Source organism: Lissotriton vulgaris, chromosome 1_1 (assembly GCF_964263255.1).
Source record: "Lissotriton vulgaris chromosome 1_1, aLisVul1.2, whole genome shotgun sequence".
Taxonomy (NCBI): Eukaryota; Metazoa; Chordata; class Amphibia; order Caudata; family Salamandridae; genus Lissotriton; species Lissotriton vulgaris.
In genome coordinates this window covers 1,461,920,785-1,461,941,424 of record NC_141685.1, presented here as the reverse complement: position 1 = coordinate 1,461,941,424, position 20,640 = coordinate 1,461,920,785, and the positions used below count along the sequence as shown (strand labels likewise).

The window sequence follows — 20,640 nt, the reverse complement described above, 5'->3', positions numbered from 1 at the left end:
CTCAGGAATAGTGGGAATCAAGAACACTCTTTCGTTTTTATTCTCATAAAAGTCCACAACGTGAGTAATCACAAACACAGTATAGTTTAAAATGTTTATTTTAACTACGTGCTCTAACATGCAGTATCTTTGGTAACATCAGTAAAAAGATGCATAAAATCAATATAATCAGCATTGTTACAATTCCATAAATTACAAAGGGAGAAATCCTATTATAATGATAGTGGAACCAGGTCTACAGTGCCGTGCATACCACCCTCCCCGTGCTAGGAGCTATGTTCTGTGTTAAACTGTTTGTATGAATTAAGTGACTCAAAATGGGCCACCTGGGTCACTCACCGACCATCTCTCGGCCTTCCCAGAATGAAGAGTAAGGACGATAGTGGAGAATACAAATGATCTAATTTATTAGTAAATACACTGCAGTGGAGTCCGGTCTGACCAGCCTCATGGCATAGCTGTAGAGGGACTGCCTTCAGAACCCTTGGTAACACAGAATAAGCTTTCCAACACCTCCCAAGTCACGCCCCTGGTGGAAAATTACAGCTTGGGCAAAGGCTGAACAAAGAAGGCACAGAAGGAGGGGCTACCTGCAGAATTGGGCACACTTTATCAGACTCCCAAGGTCGTCTTGTTCGGTCTCAGCTCTATCTAATGTGGGAGCACAACTACAACCAAGGATAGGCATGCAAGCGTAGAACATGCTATTCATTAGTACATTTAGGTTTCAACCTTGAATACGATGAAAGGAAATAACTGAACTGCAGCTTTCTGCTGAGGCAAGCAAAAGGGGTCAAATAGGCCTGGTTTCGATCAAAGCGCAATATGGCAGCTTCATGGCAGAAAATGGCATCACAGATTCTAACTTTAACCTGCACGATGTTAGAAAGGACTGGTCACACGCAAATGCAATGGCAGTCAATACAAAATAGCTACATGAATGCTGACATATCACAGTATAAAGCGTGAGGGATGGGTCAATGACATTTAATTCTAGCATGTATGGGAAATGAGAACTGAACTGCAAATGTATGAAAAGTCTTACTTACCTTGTAATGTGAGATCCTAGGGTATGGTATCTAGGCATACCACCCCAGTCCTCAAAGTAATCCAAAAGTAACTATAAAGTAATCTGAAAGTCATTACTGTGTAATTTAAACAGTTTCCAAAGTGTATACAAACCTGTAACGATTGCGACTTTAATCACTACTATATTTATTTATTTATTTATTTATTTAATTATTTATTTATTTATTTATTATAAAGTTTTGTATAGCGCGAACAAGACCCGTGGGTATCAGAGCGCTTCACAGTATGAGGTTGGTTATAATACACATATGTAGTAACACTTTTAAAGTCAATCAGAATATGAGGTAGATACTTGTGTGAAATACTGAGGTAGATCCTTATATGCCATTAGGGGTTGGTGGTATATATAAATTTACATAGCATGAGCGTTTACATTAAGAGTTAGATTAGAGGTTAGGATATATAGCATATGGTTCACTCGTAGAATAACTATGAGGTAGGTAGTTATAAGGCATTCCGGAGGTAGATTAGGTAAATATGCGTATACATATTAGCAAGATGTAATAGGAAGGATACAAAATATGCGTATAAGTATTAGCAAGAGGTGATAGTAAGGATACAACTAGGTCTCAGGAGAGACTTGCACTGTCTTGCATTTGAGAGTATATTTGGGTTACCTGTGCCAGGACCTTCTTTGTTCTAAATTAAAACAGAAGTATACCTTTTTTATATTTACCTAATTGGTCTGGATTCTGTCTGTGTGTGTGTGTGTGTGTGTGTGTGTGTAGTCAGTCCTTGGTTGAGTGAATACAATAAATACTTAATACACACTCTGGATAAGCCTAACTGCTCGCCCACACTACCACGAAGAGAGTTGTTAGTACTTAGTTAATTTAGCCTCGGCTATACCTCTGGGGAATCCCTTGACTCAGTGCACACTATGCCTCATTTTGGTATAGTATATACAGTCAGCTTCCTACACAACCTTACTAGGAAAATGGAGTTCTACTCAATGTGAGCTACTGCAGTGTTTGACTGGCCTTTTATTTTTGTCTTCAGTCTTGTTAACGCCATTATCAAAATTCTGCATCCTCAGCATTCACTAATGTACTTTAGAATCGTTATTTAAACCAAATGAAATTTACAGTCCATTAACTTAAAGTTTCATGTTTATTTTATTTTCACTTTTTTTCTGAAATTCTGATATTCTGTTTGTCCTTATAGTGGATTGGTTGCTTAATCCTGTAAACAGAGAGAGCATGTCCTTAGAAGAACAGTTAAGAGAGATGTTGGAGAAGCTTGACCAAACATGTGCAATGAAACCAAGTGGATCAAGGACTAAACGAATTAAACTTTTAAAGAAAGAAATTGGCAACATTCGTGTAATACTTAGTCAGCAACGTATTCAACCCCCTCAAATAGAATCTGTAATTGGAAGTTTTGAAGAGCAAAGCGCAAGGTTACAGCAAGAAGCTGAAGAAGGTAAGGCGGAATGTTATATGTAAATGAATCGTGTTCCCAAGAACTGAAGAGGAGAAAGTTGTGTACTTTAAAACCAAAAGAAATGTTTCTGCAAATGTCTTATTTTTAGGGCTTGTTGGAAAGTTGGCATGGATTGCAAAACTTTTCAATTGATCTAGAAGAAATATCCAGGTTGTATGACCTTTTACTTCCATACGTTTCTCTGCTCCTTCTTTTAAACTGTAATGATTTGTCTGTCTGGTCTTGATATCTGCATCATAGTGTGGCAATATAGATGTTGTGCATGGTTCCATTGTGTTAGCTGTGTCGCTGTTATTTGGAGTCCATGGGCAGTTAGAAGCTACTGTGCCGTATCCTATGTGGGTATGGTTGTTTACCACTCGTGTCTGGGGGAAAAAGTAATGCTGTACTCAAATGTAACAGCCATATTTGTCCTTTAGCCTTAAAATCTCTGGGTGGTGGGATCAAGCAGTGAGGGCCCACTCTACAAGTACGCACCAGACACCACTGAAAATAGTCAAGCCTATAGCCTTTAAATATGGCTCCTCCAAAACGGCAAGCACCGAAACAGGGTGCCCACACTCAGAAATCCTTGGGACATCCTTGATGCGTCCACATGGCTGGTCCTACCGACCAGTAGGGATTCAAAGTCCTTGTCAGTGTAGCCCTGAGTCCATCTGGAGTCTCTGTTGGCAAACGATGGCCAAATACAGGAAATCTTCCCAATATTGTCCCAGAAAGAGGTTCCAGAGTTGTAGGGTCATGCATCTTAAAACCTGCTAGACTCAATAGAGTGTTTCTGTTAGAAAGACTACCTTGGTAACTGGGAACAACCACTGGTAGTCACAGTGACAAGATGGGTCAATAATTATTAGCTCATTTGGTGCAGTCGGTGGCTGGAACTTCAGCCTGTGATATCTCTGGAGCAGTGCAGGGTACAACAATTGTTCAAACAATTCCTTAATATGGGTGACGTGTTAGCTGGTGGGATAGTTCCCAACGCTGGAGGTGAATTCCAATGATCATTGCCCCACAAGAGCAACAAAGAAGGTGGGTTCAGATACTATACTGGAAGGTTTGAGGCGATGCCAACTCACTTTTTACCTACTGCATTTCCTTATTTATAATGAGTGAGAAAACATTTCGTTCTGAAGTATTCTACTTAGCAGTGATGTTTGAACGTAGGCAAATGTTATTTGGCTGTTTACATAGCAGAAGGAGATAACAGTTGAAAGTCATGATAGGTGGATTTGCCTGGTGAAAATACATGCAAAATAAAAGTATATATTCTACTGTTGGTTAAAGGAACAGGAAGGATGCATAAAAGACCTACTATTTACATATTAATTTGTGATGGTAATGAAGCCTCTACTCAGCCTGGGTCTTTCTCTTGCTTGTATTCAACAGCTGGGCTGAGGTGACCTTAGCTTTTGAGGCGTGTCGGTTCATCAAGTGATCCCCAATCTGATAGAGCCGCCTAACCGCATATTACTTACATTAGATTTATCGCCAAGTGTCAGACTGCAGCTGGACATTTTTTGGGCACAGTACCTTGTGCTCTGGTAGGGATGCGACGTTCGGCTCTGCGTGGCGTCATTGGCTTTGTCCGTGCTGGAAGTGATATGAACAGTGCCCATATAGACACCAGCACTCTGACGCCAGTTCTTTGCTTTCCGCAGCAGTCCTCGCAGATCCGACTTTTTGACTGACCTTTTTTCGACCCTTTAGTCAAAGATTTTTGAGACATTGTTTCCTGGTTTGGCAGGGATGTCTGTGAGGAAGGCTGTTTTGAAGCCCTATGGCACCTGTTACTGGCAGATGTCAGTGATGGATCCACGCCTCATCTACTTTTGGTGTCTCTAGCACAACTACGACACCAAGACTTGAAACGATTGCTGTTCTATCACCCTAAGGCCTTGAGGCAGTGGCCCCTGAAGCTCCTTACTGCTCGACGTGTGACACAACAATCTCTATCCCAAAGGAGAGGAAGGTGTTGGAATAAGTCCTGGAGCCATTCCAAGCACTCGTCATTGCAGTCGAAGTCACCTGGGCGTTCAGGTAAATCCCACAAACATAAGAAAAACAAGAAGTCGAAGAGGTCTTCAACTTCACCTCGTCCGTTGAAGTTATCCGATGTGACTAGGGAGCGTCGGCATTCAAGCTCTTGCTTTACAGTTGAGAATGTGCCTGGACCATCTCTTTACCTCCCTGAGTTTCCAGGAGCCGAAGCGACCCCCGACCAACTCCATGAGTTTTGCGAGGTCATGCCTCTCATATTTGGGCTGCCTGTTCACGCTAAAGTGCCTTCGCTCCCGACAGAATTGGGGGGGACCCATACTGGTCTTCCATCTGCAGGTTCCCCCCTGGCGCCAGTCATGCATCTTGGATCCATGGATGGATCTGCACTGCTGCTGGTTGCGAGAAGTTGCCCTGGTATATGCTGTCCACTAATTAAAGTGGGCACCTTGCACCAGTCCAAACAACCCTTATGGTGATTTAAGAGGTCAAAGAAAGCTATCCAAGTGGTAGCTGTGGAGAGCAGCCTTCAGGCTCAGTCTTGAAGGAATGCTATGCAGCTTGTTTTACCAGAATGCAACCTTATTATATTGGTTAAATGAAAGGAGAACCACACAGTAGTTATAAAAATATGTATTGCCCCAGTATTGGACTTTCATAGATTCCTATGCTTTGTATTATTCCCCCGTCGTCGCAATGGGAGCCTCGGTAAACAGAAAATGCCATAGCAGTAGTTACAAAAGAGAAAGAAAGGCCTAGGCCTCATCTCATTTTGTAGCATATCGCCCTCTTTTTGTAAAAGAGACCAAAAAGAAGAAGAAAAGTGTCAGCTGGAATCCAAAGGTGGATTCTTGATGAAGAGTAACTGAAAGCATAGGGGACAGAGTCTGAGTCACACCGGAGTGACCAGGGGCTCGGTAGACGAATGTCCACCGATGTCTGGTGCTTCAGGTGCATTGAGGGGGTTCTTGACTCTACAGCCCAGGAGACGTCGAGGACGACCAAAAGCCGGATACGAGCTGTCCCACAAAGGATGTCTAGTGCTGAGGGGTAGGTGTCCGGCTTGAGCTCCAACCAGCCTTGGCAGCTGCAACCCACAAAGATGGTCAAGAAAGGTTAAGGTTCGGACCAGCAAGGTCCAGGAAACTCACCAAATACAGGGGATTCGGGGCAAGCCTGGAGCAACCAGGGGAGCCCAAGAAAAGCATGGTTGACCCTCAAGAGGACCCACAGGCCAGAGGCACAGGAGTCGCGAGGGGACCTCGAGCAGTTTCACAAAGCAACAGCCCACGGAGCACTCGGTGCGAGGAGACCGCAGTTCTTTGGTGGAAATGGTGCAGAGGTCGGGACTACTCGGAGCCCAGTGCACTTGTTTTGGGAAAGTCATTAAGCATATTTATTTATTTATTTATTTATTCATAGTGTTTTATATAGCGCGTACAAGACCCGTGGGTATCAGAGCGCTTAACAAGGAAAGAATAGCAAATAGACATTATAGTAGCAATAATAACAACAACATATATATGAGGTAGAAGGCAATATAATGAATGGACGTGATTAGATATATAAGTTCTTAATGTCTGTGCAATTAGCATTGGTCTCAAACCAAGTTCGGTGAGGTAGAGTTATAAGGTATTCCAGTGCATAACAGGTTAGTATGGATAAATAAATCAGGTGAGGTAGAGGTTATATAGTTTTGTCAGTGAGATAAAGTTATCAGTTCACAAGTATATGAGGTAGCAGTATGTGTCTAGCCTCGGCTTGAACATGGACACAGTCAGATGTCAGGAATTGCTCTTCCAACATTCATGAAGTGGACAATCCTCTGGTAGCGTAAATGCTCGTCTCAGTAATCCGTAGGTATCTCTATGTAGGGTATTTACTCATCAAGTGGCTCTTAAGTTCTCTTTTGAATGATACTGTATTTTGAATCTTCCTGATGCTTGGCGGGAGAGAGTTCCAGATTCTGGGGGCAGCTCCAGAGAATGCTCTGTTGTAAGTCTTTTTCTTGTGGAAAAAGGCTGGTCGCAATAGCAACTCTTTTGCGCTTCTAGTTGTTCTGTTACCTCCTGATAGCTTAAGTTTTTTGGCTAGGTATATAGGCGTGTTGCAGTGAACCGCTTTATGTGTAATACAGGCCATCTTCATTTGAATTCTGGCTTCGTAGGGAAGCCAGTTTAGTGCTTTCAGGTGCGGAGATATATGATCGAATTTCTTCGTTCCCGTGATGAGTCTTGCCGCTGCGTTGAGGCAGGCTTTTAGTGGTGCTGTGGATGTTTTCGGTAGGCCAGCTAGTGTGGTGCAGCCGTATTCGATCCTCGAGATAACTAGTGATTGGATAGCCAGTTTTAGATCTGACTCTGAGATAAAGGGTTTCAGTTTTCTTAAGTAATTTAAGTGGAAGCGGGCGCTCTTGGCCCTTGAATTAATATGGTCTTTCATGTCAAGGTTATCATCTAGGGTAATTCCTAGTGACTTGGCTGAGTTAACTAGTGTCGGGGCGCAATTTAACGCTGTTACCAATTTAGTCCATTCCTTAACATCAGGTTGGCTCCTTGTCGGTGAAATTAGCAGGAATTCTGTTTTCTGGGCGTTTAGTTTCAGATGGTTCATTGTTAACCATTGCAGAGCTCTCTTTAGTGTTTTGTTCATTAGGTCAATGTCCTCAAGGGAGGCGATCTTTATGTATAATTGTGTGTCGTCAGCATACATGTGATAGGATATCTGTGATTGTTGAAGAATCTCCGTGAGAGGTTCTACATACAAGTTGAATAGATCTGGGGATAACGTTGAGCCTTGTGGGACCCCGATTGCATTGGGGCTCGGGGAAGAGATTGCTTGATTCACCAAGAATCGCTGAGTCCTGTTTTGTAGGAAGGAGTTGAACCATTTCAGCACGTTTCCGGACAATCCCATCCTGTTTTGTAGCCTGGTCATTAGCACTTCATGGTTTACCGTGTCAAATGCTGATGACAGGTCTAGGAGGATTAGTAGGCATGTTTGATTTCGGTCTAAGGCTTGTAGGGCGTCATCGACAATATGCAGGATCGCAGTCTCAGTACTGTGTCCTGTTCTGAATCCTGATTGGCAATCATCAAGTAGTGAGAATTTTGCGATATGTTGACTTAGTTGGCCCTGTACGCATTTCTCAATGAGTTTGGCCAGTAGTGGGATGTTGGTCACTGGTCGATAGTTGTTCGGGTCTGTTGCATCAGCTGTCGGTTTTTTGATGATGGGCACTACCTGCCCTGTTTTTAGGCAGTCCGGGAGGGTTCCTTGTGCAAGTGAGGCATTTATTATCTCGGTCCAGATCGGGACTAGAGTGTGGCTGATTTTTCTTACACACTTTCCCGGTAGAGGGTCTTGATAGTGGTTGTTCGATCTGAGCTCCGCCAGCGTTTTGGCGATCATTCTCTGGTCATATAATTCAAATGTATCCCATTTTGCCATATTTTTTGTTTGGAGATCTTCTGTTGAGACATTGGCCTCATTTTTAGGTGGGGGAAGGGTCATGAGGTTTGTTGCTGCTTTTGAGAGTTCAACCTCTAGTAATTTGGATTTTTCCGTGAAAAATATGGAAAATTCCTCGCAGCTTATGGGAGTTTTTGTCTTCTCTTGAACTGTTTTGGCTAGTTTGTTTGACTGTAGTTTTAAAATCTCGAAGAGTTTTCGCGGTCTGTTTGTGGCACTGTCCAATTCCGATCGGATAAATTCTTTTTTGGAGTTGATTATCTTTTTATTGTATTCATTTCTAGTTTTCCTGAGGGCTTTCAGCTCCGGGGAGGAGGGATGTTGTCTCCATTTCCTTTCGGCCATTCTCAGTTTGCGCCTGTCCAATGACTCATTAAACCAAGGATTTTTTGGTTTCTCTGAGACCTTTTTGCACTTACAAAAGTACACGGTTCACAGGGGTACAGGTATTGTAGCCTCCACAAGAGATTCTGACATCAAACGTGGTAAGACTGCAGCTCGGACCTCGAGGGACTTGGAAACCCACCTCCTGTGCTGCTGGAGCCTTCTGAGTCTGTAGGAGCTCAGGAGCAGCAGACCGGTCAGTTGAGATGTTGGACCTGCCGGTGCAGGGGAATGACTCCTTCACTGCAAGGAAGATATGTTCAGTTGTCCTTGATGTTGCACAGGTCCTACACGGAGCCTGTATGCTGCACAGGCACAGACTATGCTTCAGACTGTGAGGGGGACGAAGTCGTGCCCAAACATAGTCTAGAGTGTCTAGACAGTTGAAGTTCAGTGGTTTCTGGTTCAGAATCTTGTCCACATCGAATATAGGGTACTAAAGCCAGGTAAGCCCTTTTGTATCCACAGGAGAGGGTTGGACAGATTCAGGGGACCTGGGGAGATTACTCCTATGTCCTTTATCCAGTTTTACCACTAAAGCAGGAGCCAACGGCTCCCAGGACTGGTTTGAACTGGACTATGTACAGGGACACCAAATGTGCCTCCTGCTGCAGACTTTTGGTCGCTGGCAAGCGCATCCACCCAGGCCTAATACACTCAATCCTGTCTGGGAGGTGATCTCACCTCCCTGTGACAGGATGCCTATTGTTCTGCCTTCCCCTGCTCAAGCTTGGCTCAGCAGCAGAATGTCAGAAATGTGTCTCTGGTCGGCAGCAACCATTTTGGGCTGCCCGGGACAAGAAGGCTGGTACAGGGAACACCAGGGACTTCACAACGCTCATTTCTGAGGGGTGGAATCATACCTCCCACACTGGTTACCGGTGTTTGGGTATGATTCCACAATGTTTGACACCAAACACAATAGGGTTACTTTCAGCTGTTTTAGAGTTGGTCATCACAATGTTGCGTAATGCCACTCTATATGTCGTAAATGGCTGCAGCACTAACAACCCGAGAGAATGGACTCCGTAGGCTGCAGGGGTGTCCTGCTCATGCAGTTGCACCCTCTCACTTGGAACCAAGCACCCTACCTTCAGGATTGTCAAGGCCTGCTATAGGGGTGACTTATAGGTTTTAAGTGTAGTGACCCTTAGATATAGTAAACCTATTTCTGATGGATACATCTGCCAGTGGATTCCTCACCTTGTTAATATCCCCCTGCGTCCGCAACGTTTGGAAAATTCTTTTGTAGCACGCCGGCGTGGACGACGTCACAGGAGCACGGCATCCCGCGCGCCTCCGACTGACGTCACCGACTCCTTATTAGGCCTACGTCGGCGTGATGACATCAGTTCCCTTTTTTCCGCGTCGTCGACGCTAACGGTTTCTTGGGATCTTCTGTTTCACGGATAGTTACTTTGTTACTATTGAGGACTTTTGTTCTGTATCTGTTTGGTTTTGCTGTCTTCCGTCGAGATGTCAACGAAGAAGACCGGATTTAAACCATGCGATTCATGTGGGAGGATTATGTCCATCACCGATCCTCATGGAGACGGTCTATGGTGTCTGGGTTTGGATCACGACGTCAAGGGTTGTCGATCCTGTTGAAAAATGAACCCAAAGGCTCCTCGGGAAGGGGAGGCGAAACTTCTAGTTGCCAAAATGAAGGGTAAGGACACCAAGAGGACTTCAAGGTCAAGATCGAGACGTTCGAGGTCGAGGTCCCGATCGAGGTCGGCGTCGAAGTCGGCTTCGGGTCATGCTTCTGGTTCATCTAAAAACAAGCACAAGAGAAAGAAGCACAGTTCGAGACACCATTCCGGCAGGGAGTCGGACTCGAAAAAGAAGTCATCTTCTCGAAGACATCATAAGGACATGATATCTCCCTCTCCAGTTCGTACTCCTGAAGGTGAGGCCACGCATTTACAGTCTCGGGAGCCTACACCGGCTCCGGTATTAAATCCGTCTCCGGATCCGTATCAGTCTTCAGCGGATGATGAAGGTGAAGAAGTTCCTCAGGGATCGACGACTCCGGTACGACGTCCTGAGGAACAAGAGGAACAGGAGGAGTCTAATCCGGTGCAGCCTCCTCGGGAGCAGCCGGTAGGTTTGTACCCTCAATTTCCTGGTCCTGGTCAGGACCCATCGCATTTTCTAAACGCTATGTATGGCGTTTATGCGAGAGCAATGTTCCCCTCTGGTGCACCTGCTGGTCCCATGGGTCCATTGGCTAATAATCTAGGTGTGCCACAGGCATATGCTCTGGCTCCTTTCCTGCCGTTTATGCCGACTTCACCATGGCTTCTCTCGCTGCCACCGAGGTCATCGACTCCGTACACGGCTTCACCGGCTTCGGAGCGACCTCGTGATCCAATTCGAAGTTCGACGCCGGTTCCAACTTCTCATTCGATGGCAGCTTCGGCTCCTCATTCGACGCCGGCTCCGCCTCCATCGGAATCGTTACCGGATCTGACGACGTTGGTTCGAATAGAGTGGTCGAAGCGTAGAGCGCAGCGCAGCGCCTTGTGGAGTAAAGAAATTTTGGAGAAGCTGAGATTGAAGAAGGCGAGCTTCAGGATCAGGAGGATTATTTTGAAGAGTTGCATGATGCAAGTGGACTTGAACTTTCACCAGAATGGGAGTTGCCCACGGTATCTGATGCTCCTTCCAAGGATGTGGCGCCTTACCATGTGGTAATTAAGAAGGCTGTGGAGCTCTTGAATTTGACTTTGCTATCTGTGGAGTACAAGTCGAACATCCTTACTGAAGTTCTCCATTCTCCATCCTCTGTGGTTGAGCCAACTCTTCCATTTACTGAGGCTCTTACTGATCCCATATTGGAGGTATGGAGTAGACCACTTACTGCTTCTGCAGTGTCAAAGACAGTAGCAAGGCGTTATAGAGTGGCGCCTGGAGATCCTGAATTCTTGTCCACTCATCCTTTCCCAGAGAGTTTAGTGGTTCAGGCTGCTTGCTCGAAAAGATCTGCAGGTGCTTTTCCCCAGGTTCCTGGAGATAAAGATTCTAAGAAGCAGGATCAGAATGCTAAGAAGGTGTTTTCGTCAGGCAGTATGGCCCTAAAGTCTACTAATGCTACTTGTTTGCTAGGCAGATATATCCATGCTTTGATGGATACAGTGAAACAGCTATCGCCTAAGCTTCCTGAGGAGGATAGAAAGAACTTTAATGAAGTAATATCTGACACGCAGGCGGCAGCTCGGCAGGTCATACAAAGTGGTATGGACACAGCAGATTCAGCGGCTAGGATCATGGGGTCTTCGATCGCCACTAGAAGAGCTGCTTGGCTAAAGACGTCCAAGTTTTCTGCGGATATTCAGGCTGCTCTGATGGATTTGCCTTTTGATGGCTCTGGCCTTTTCGGAAAGAAAGCTGATGCTGCTTTGGAAAGGTTTAAGGATAGCAGAGCAACGGCAAGATCTTTGGGTTTGCAGACAAGAGGCTCTGTCTCCAAAAGGTACAAGGGTTTTGGAAGGTCTACTTTTCGTTCCTTTAAGCAGACCCAGCAGCAACATAATCCTTTGTACAGGTCCTACAGAGGCAAAGGGGTCGTTCTCGTGGACGCCAAGCCTCCTCCTCCTCCACTTCCTCCTCTACTACCCACCCCTCATCTACAACAGCTAAGCAGCCCTAGATCCGCCATTCTGGATCATGCGGGTCCTGTGGGGGTCGGCTTACTTATTTTCTACGGGATTGGGAATCGGTTACATCAGATCTTTGGGTTCTCAATCTCGTAGAGAATGGGTATGCTCTTCCCTTTCGGGAGTTTCCCCCAAATTACCCTCTTTGCCAAGGTTTTTGCTCGGAGGACCACCTGTTGCTCCTTCAGGAAGAAGTAAAGGCACTGTTCAAAAAGGGTGCAATAGAGGTGGTTCCGGAGCAGGAGAGGGGTCAGGGGTGCTACTCCCGGTATTTCCTGATCCCCAAGAAGGATGGCAGACTTCGTCCAATCCTGGATCTCAGTATCTTGAACTTTTACCTAAATCGGGAGAAGTTCAATATGCTCACTCTTGCGCAGGTTCTTCAAGCGCTGATGGAAGAAGACTGGATGGTGTTGATAGACTTACAGGATGCTTATTTCCATATACCCATTCTGAAGTCGCACAGAAAGTATCTCCGCTTCACGGTGGGATCGCAGCACTACCAGTTTGTGGTCCTACTGTTTGGTCTTACTACTGCGCCTCGAGTCTTCACCAAGGTGATGGCTGTGGTGGCAGCACATCTCAGAAGGTCAGGGATTCCAGTATTCCCTTATCTAGACGATTGGCTGATCAAAGCAGAATCTCCAGAGATAGTGCTCCATCATCTGCAAGAGACAACTCAGTTGTTGCACAGATTGGTTTTTCGATAAATGTACCCAAATCTCACCTGGTGCCCTCCCAGCGCAACCTGTTCATATGTGCGGTACTGGACACAACTGTGTGTCGTGCATTCCCTCTACCTCAAAGGATTCACGACATACAGGAAATGATTCCTTTATTTTACAATGGAGCGGTTATTCCAGCCCTGAAGGTCCTTCGTCTGCTCGGTCTGATGGCTTCTTGCATTTTGTTGGTCAACCATGCACGCTGGCACATGAGGGCACTACAGTGGTGCCTCTGCAGGCAGTGGTATCAACACCAAGGGGATCTGAGGGAGTCTGTGAGGATCTCCAGAGAAGCTGTGACGGATCTGTTTTGGTGGGGAGTGGAAGGCAATCTGTCTCAAGGGAAGCCTTTTCAAACTCCTCCATCCGTGGCCACAGTGATAACGGATGCATCCACTCTAGGGTGGGGTGCTCATCTGGGGGATCGGGAGGTCAAGGGTCTTTGGTCTCCAGAGGAAAGGTTTCTTTACATCAACCTTTTGGAATTGCGGGCAATACGTCCGGCGCTCAAAGCTTTCCCCCCTCCCTTCGCAGTCGGTCGGTTCAGGTCCTGACGGACAACACCACCGCAATGTGGTATGTCAACAAACAGGGAGGAGTGGGGTTGCAGTGTCTCTGCAGAGAGGCTCTGCGTCTCTGGTCCTGGGTTCAGGATCATCAGATTTGTCTGATGGCAAACCATCTGGCCGGAGTTCTGAACGTTCGTGCAGACAGTCTCAGTCAGCAGTTCTCAGCCGACCACGAATGGAGGCTTCATCCAGAGGTAGTTCGTCATGTCTTTCGGACATGGGGAACTCCTCAGGTGGACCTGTTTGCCACTCACGAGAATGCTCACTGCCCGTCATTCTGCAGTCTCCAGTTTCCGATGCAAGGAGCGTTGGGGGATGCGTTTCATTTGAGTTGGGGTTCACGACTCCTTTACGCATTTCCTCCCATACCCTTGATTCCTCGGGTTCTGAGGAAGATACGTCAAGACCGGGCACAAGTCATATTGATCGCCCCGGATTGGCCAAGAAGGGTGTGGTACACAGATCTTATCCACCTCTCCTCGTGCCCGCCGCTCTGTCTCCCTCTCAGGGCAGACCTCCTCTCTCAGATGGAGGGGCAGGTTCTACACCCTCACCTCCAGACCTTACACCTTCATGCCTGGAGATTGAACGGGGCAACCTGAATTCCTTTTCTCTCCCTCACGATGTGGTGGATGTCATTCTTTCAGCCAGGCGTGACTCCACCAAGTCCATCTATTCATATAGGTGGTCTAAATTTGTTGTTTGGTGTAGGGAGAAAGTTATTGATCCTTTGAGGGCTCATTTGTCCGATATTTTGCAGTTTGCTCTTTCTTTGGCGCAGCAAGGATTTGCTGTTGCCACAGTCAAAGGTTACCTTTCAACGTTGTCAGCATTTCTCCGTTTGCCGGATCAGCCGTCTCTATTTAAATCTCCAGTGGTTTTGAGGTTTCTGAAGGGCCTCACTAATAAGTTCCCTCCTTCTCCATTTATCGTGCCTCAATGGGACTTAAATCTTGTCTCAACATTCTTGATGGGGTCTCCCTTCGAACCCTTACACAAGTGTTCCATGAGGCTTTTGTCTTTTAAGATGGTCTTCCTAGTTGCGATCACCTCGGCAAGGAGGGTAAGTGAGCTTCAAGCTCTTAGTTTTAAGCCCCCATTCCTGACCATTCATGCAGATCGAATGGTTCTTAGGACCAGGGCTGCTTTTCTGCCTAAGGTGGTTACTCCCTTCCATCTAGGACAGTCCATTACCCTTCCTACCTTTTAGCCTCCCCCCACCCTTCCAAGGGGAAGAGAGACTGCACCGTCTTGACCCTAAGAGGGCGGTGTCCTTTTATCTTGATAGAACAAAAGACTTTCGGATGGATGACCAGCTGTATGTTGGTTTTGCTGGCTGCCGGAAGGGTAGAGCGGTGCACAAGCGCACACTTTCCAGGTGGATTATTCTGTGCATCAAGATCTGCTACTCTCTGTCGGGTAAGGATCCTCCTGAGGGTATAGGAGCGCATTCTACCAGGTCAAAGTCTGCTACTTCTGCGTTGTCTAGAGGTGTACATGTTAAGGACATTTGCATAGCCGCGACTTAGGCCTCCCTCCACACTTTCGCGAAGCATTACTGCTTGGATACCGAAGTGAGGAGGGACGGCCACTTTGCGCGCTCTGTCCTCCAAGATTTCCTGGTATAGCAGAGTGGACACCCTCCTCCGGGAGTGGGGACAGCTGTGGGACTCTATTCACAAGGTGAGGAATCCACTGGCAGATGTATCTATCAGAAGAACAAGTACTTACCTTCGGGAACGCTTTTTCTGGTAGATACAGTATCTGCCTGTGGATTCCTCACTGATCCATCCTCCTCCCCGTTGTCCACTCTGTTTTACCTATGCTCATTTACATTTTTGTATATTTCTGTATATGTTTGAAATGGGTATTCTTACCTTTGCTACACACTGTGTGTTTAATTTTGAAATGTATGTACTGTGTACAATGTATTTGTATATATCTACTGTCATTGGTCCGTCCGGGTGCCTCGAAGGCACGGAAAAAAGGGCGGAACTGATGTCATCACGCTGACGTAGGCCTAATATGGGGTCGGTAACGTCAGACGGAGTCACACGCGATGCCATGCTCCTATGACGTCGTCCACGCCGGCGTGCTACAAAGAATTTTCCGAACGTTGCTGACGCAAGGGGGATATTCACAAGGTGAGGAATCCACAGGCAGATACTGTATCTACCAGAAAAAGCATTATTGAAGGTAAGTAACTTGTTCGTCCCACACAAAACTTTGAGGAAAAAAAGTATTTTAGGACTAAGTTTGAGGTTTTCAGGAGATTCTGGGTAGAAAAACGTTGTGGGGGGGGGGGGGGGCGTACACGCAAGCAATACCTCCCAGCACTTCTCAGGCCGTTTAGTTTTCAGAAATGTGTGGGTTTGGTAGGTTTCCCTAGATGGCCGCCGAGCCCCCCTTGCAAAATCAGGTCATTTTGTGATAGGTTATTATGATGTCTCCACAATACGTTGTGGCCCCTTCCCTGCCGCGGGCACTTGGCCCACCCACACAAGTGAGGTACCATTTTTATAAGGAGACCTTGGAGAGTGCGGGGTGCGTGGAATTTTGTGGACCCATGCAGATTCCAGAACTTTCCATCACAGAAATATGAGGAAAATGATTTTTCTTTTACAAAGTTTGAGGTTTGCAAGGTATTCTGGCTAACAGAGCCTGGTGAGAGCCACACAAGACTCACCCCATCCTGGTTTTCCCTGGGTGTCAAGTTTTCAAAAATGTATAGGTTTGCTAGGCTTCCCTAGCTGCTGGTAGAGCTAGGGTTCAAAATGTACAGCTAGGCACTTTGCAAAAAAAGGGTCAGTTTTCACAGTAAAAATGTAGTGTGTCCACGTTGCATTTTAGCCTGTTTTCTGTCGCGGGCCTACCCACACAAGTGAGGTACCATTATTATCGGGAGACGTTGGGGGTTGTGGGGTGGGTGGAATTTTGTGGATCCACACAGATTGCAGAACTTTCCAACACAGAAATGTAAGGAAAATGTGTGTTTGAGGCATATGAGCTGCAGATTACACACTGTGCATAGATCACCGCCTAGTGTTGGGCCCGGATGTTTGCAGTTTGTTTTTGTCCTGAAAAGTTCTTTGAAAGTCACGAGATAGGTGACTCCTCCTTTGGACCACATTGCGCATGGGATTCGGCTCCATCCTCAGATTGTTTTTTTCTGCCATTGGGCTCGGCTGTGTTTCCTGCGCTCCGGTTTGGAACTGAATTTCCTTCGGCGCGCAATACTCACCCAGTTCGACTGTATTGTTTTGATCGCGCTCCCCATCAACGCGATTCTTCACCACTTCGAAGTCTTAGATTCCGGTCGTCGAAGGCCTTCGGGCCTACCCGGGCCTTACTCTCTGCCTCCTGGAAAGGGCGCTATTCAAGAAGTGTCCTCAATGTGGGTCAAAGTTTCCCCACACAGATCTACATGAGGTGTACAACCTTTGCCTCTCACCGGAGCACGAGGCCAAAGACTGTTTGGCTTGTGCCTTCTTCCACACCAAGAAGACGATTCGGGACTGACGAGCTCGAAGAACCATGGCTCGCTCGTCCGCTTCAATCCCCGACGACATCTTTGAAGAGGGCGTCGACGTGCCGGAACACCAGCGGGCTGAAGAAAGTGCCAGCTCCTCTGATGCCCAAGACTCAGACGTCGAGGACATCACTCCAGCTCAATGGGTCGTAAGTAAGAACGTCGACCCCAACCCTTCCTCAACACCCTCAAAAAAGGCTTTGTCACACCCTCACCTTCAGGCCCGGGTGCACACCGAGAGACTGCTTCCCATGTCCTGCCTTTCTGGCCCGGCAAAGAAGCCTACTAATCCTTCAGGTGGCTCGGGCTCGAGTCAGCCTATTCCCGGTGTCGATCCCATACGACACTGAAGAAGAAGCCATCTTCCTCAGCCACACCGACCGCTGCTCCAACACCTAAGCACTCAGCGCCAAAAACTGGCACCGGATCATCAATGCCAAAACTGCACTCAAAGCCGAGTAAAAAACTGCCTAAAGGTCTCGACTCACATGCTTCGGAGCCAAAAAAACACCCGGAACGGAACAAACACATTCCGGTTCCAGTTAAAGACATTTCAAAAGGTCATACTTCTAAGCCAAAATACCCTAGACCAGCTACCAGGTCAGTGCCAAAAAAACCTCCGGGACCGAAAACTTCGACGCCGAAGGATCTTCCCTACACAGAAGAGCTTTTTACACCAGATCCTACTCAAAAGACTCTTGTAAAGGATCCTAAGACTGGCCAAATAGCTCTTAGCTCAAAGAAGAGACCACTAGAGGCGCCTGCAACTCCTCCTCTTCCAAAGAAGAAAAGAGACATTGCAACCTCTCCATTAAGGGTCCCTTCTCCACCACCTCCCCATACTATTCCTCCTCCTACACCTCCTACACCACATCATTTGCCTACACTATCCACTAATCCAGATGATTATGTAAATACAGATTCTGATGACACAGGTGGGGGTGCACATGACCCAGTAGGGACCAATAGTCCCCCTCAGTCACCTAATCCATGGGATGATTATACAACCCTGATGTGCCTTACGTCCCTCAAGACGATATATATCCTTCCAGGCCTTCCCCACCAGAGGACACTATAGGTTTTAACCTATTAGTCCAGAGAGCTGCCCAGTACCATGGGGTTGACTTGCACACCGATACTGTGGAGGAAGATTTCTTATTGGACACTTTTGATATTACACAAAGGTCCACTGCCATTTTGCCAATCCTTAAAGGGGTCATGCAATAGAGGTATTAAGAGATCCTGTCAGGACTCAGGTCCTCAACCCTCGCATTGAGAAAAAATACGAAGCTGCCCCTACAGATCCAGTTTACATTAGAGGCCCTGCACCACTAGATTCTTTAGTAGTAGCTAATGCACATAAACGTGCTAATTCACAAACATCAGGTGAGGCCTCACCACCAGATAAGGAATCTAAACTCCTTGACGCCTCCGTTATGCACACAGCGTCACAGGCAGCTAACATATGGCGCATTGCCAATACTCAAGCGCTATTAGCAAGATATGACAGTGCTCTTTATGATGAACTAGAATCCATAATGCAGCATTCACCAGATAAATATAAAAACAGGGCCAATGAACTCATACAGGAAGGTAAAAATATCACCAATACTTCCATTCGTTGTGCCCTAGATGCTGCAGATACTGCATCAAGGGCAATTAATACAAGTGTCCTTCCGAGTAGGTATGCCTGGCTACATATTTCAGGTTTCAAACCTGAAGTGCAAAATTCCATCCTCAATCAGCCATTTGATGAGAAACACCTGTTTGGCCCTAATGTCAATCTATCTTTAGAGAAAATGAAAAAAGACACCAACACAGCTAAATCTATGGGAGCCTTGCAATTGCAAGCTTCCAGACGTTCCTTTTCATCGCTCATCTTATAGAGGCAACACAAGAGGCTACGCCTCCGATAGCCCCTCCACTTCCTATAAAAACCCCTAGCCAATCCACATTTACTAAGGGCTACCAAAGAGGGGGTTATAGGGGTAACAACAACAAGGACAGAGGCAAAATCAACAAATCCCGCTCTGCCTCCACCCCTACCCAATGACTTTCCTCTGCTTCCCCTAACCATTCCACTCCTGTGGGGGGAAGACTACAACAATTCCTTCCTGCCTGGACCAACATCACATCAGACAGGTGGGTGCGACAAATTATTCAATCAGGTTACAGTCTAGAACTGTGGACAACAAAAGAGATGACTGGGCTGTTCCTAGAGGAGGGAAGAAGAAGATGGTCACTAAGGTATAAGGGCCAGTGCTCAATGGAGGACCACCCCTGGGTATCCAATTTGTTGGATATAATGGCCTCACACACCCTTGCGAGTGTCATGCTTCATCATCGGCAATGTTCCTCGTTGGGCAGGCGGTGCAATGCCCAACGGGCTCACCTCAAAGAGGGGCTCTTTATCGGAGATCTTTTATCCAACTGCCTATGGGTGAAGTGAGGGTGAGGGGCCAGGATAGAGTAGATGGTGTGGGTGAGGATAAAATGTGGCACAAGGTACCGGAAAACAATTTTATTCTGGTGGTCCTCTGCCACAAGTAAAATCATGGATAGCTGGTGCTCACTGGAACTAAGGTTTCCCAGAGCGGACCAGGGCTAAAGTGCAAATGGTGTGGTCAAGATGTTTCTCTCTTCTAGTGCATTGACTGCGATTCTTCAGGACCTAATAGAAAAACTACAATCTACAAGACATGACCTAATAAATAGTATCAGTTTATACACAGCACATACGTTGTACTACCTGTTTGACACTGCTCTTGCCTAGAGGTTAAAGTATTAGGGTGTCAACAGTACCCGGTAGGTCTGACATCAAGGGAGAAGCCATTATGGTTGAGGTTTCTGCTTCTTGTGACAGTGCCAGTTACGCCTACCCATCTCTACCGGGTCCGGATAGTCTAGAACTAACATCTACCCTCCAAACATACCACCCAAACTGCGTCCAATGTCCCAAGAGCATCTTTCACTGTTAAAGCAAGAAGTAATGTCCTTGCTAGAAAAAAGTGCAATAGAACCAGTTCCTCTGCACCAACAAAACAAGGGAGTTTACTCCCTATACATTCTTATCCCAATCAAGGACAGCTCTTTAAGACCTATTCTAGACCTCAGACCACTAAACATATACATACAGTCAGACCATTTTCACATGATCATACTTCAACAAGTCCTTCCTCTCCTGTTACAAAACGACTTCCTTGCTACTCTAGATCTCAAGGATGCATACTTCCAGATTCCCATTCACAAAGCTCACAGGAAGTATCTCAGATTTATAATAGACGGGCAGCACTATCAATTCAAAGTACTCCCATTCGAGGTCACAACACCACCAAGGGTATTCACCAAGTACCTAGCAGTAGTGGCGGCACATTTACGAAGACAACACATCCACGTCTTCTCGTACCTCGATGACTGGCTCATAAAAGCCGGCGCATACAACCAATGTGTGGAACACACCCATGCCTCCATCCAACTGCTCCAAAACTTGGGGTTCACAATAAACCACACCAAGTCTCATCTGCAACCATCCAAAGTACAACAGTGCCTTGGTGCCACAATAAACACCTCAACAGCGCTAGCTTATCCAACTCCAGTAAGGATAGCCAGCATGCAAGCTCTTCTCCCAAAGTTTCAGCCACAACACTCCCTTCCAGCACGAGTGTTCATGCAACTCATAGGGATGATGGCCTCTTGCACGTTCATAGTGCCCAATGCAAGACTTCAAATGCGTCCTCTTCAAGAGTGCTTATCACTTCAATGGAACCAGACTCAAG

The 20,640-nt window shown here is 46.4% G+C and overlaps 1 protein-coding gene across 3 annotated transcripts in view; it reads left to right on the top strand.

Annotated features, from left to right (window-relative positions):
- BRD1 (bromodomain containing 1) overlaps window positions 1-20,640 on the top strand; it is a 536,782-nt gene that overhangs the window by 215,643 nt on the left and 300,499 nt on the right. For all 3 annotated transcript variants that reach the window (XM_086967297.1, XM_086967299.1, XM_086967303.1), the window contains exon 7: window positions 2,254-2,511. In XM_086967297.1, coding sequence (XP_086823423.1) covers window positions 2,254-2,511 — 258 coding nt within the window. The remainder of the gene's footprint in view (window positions 1-2,253; window positions 2,512-20,640) is intronic.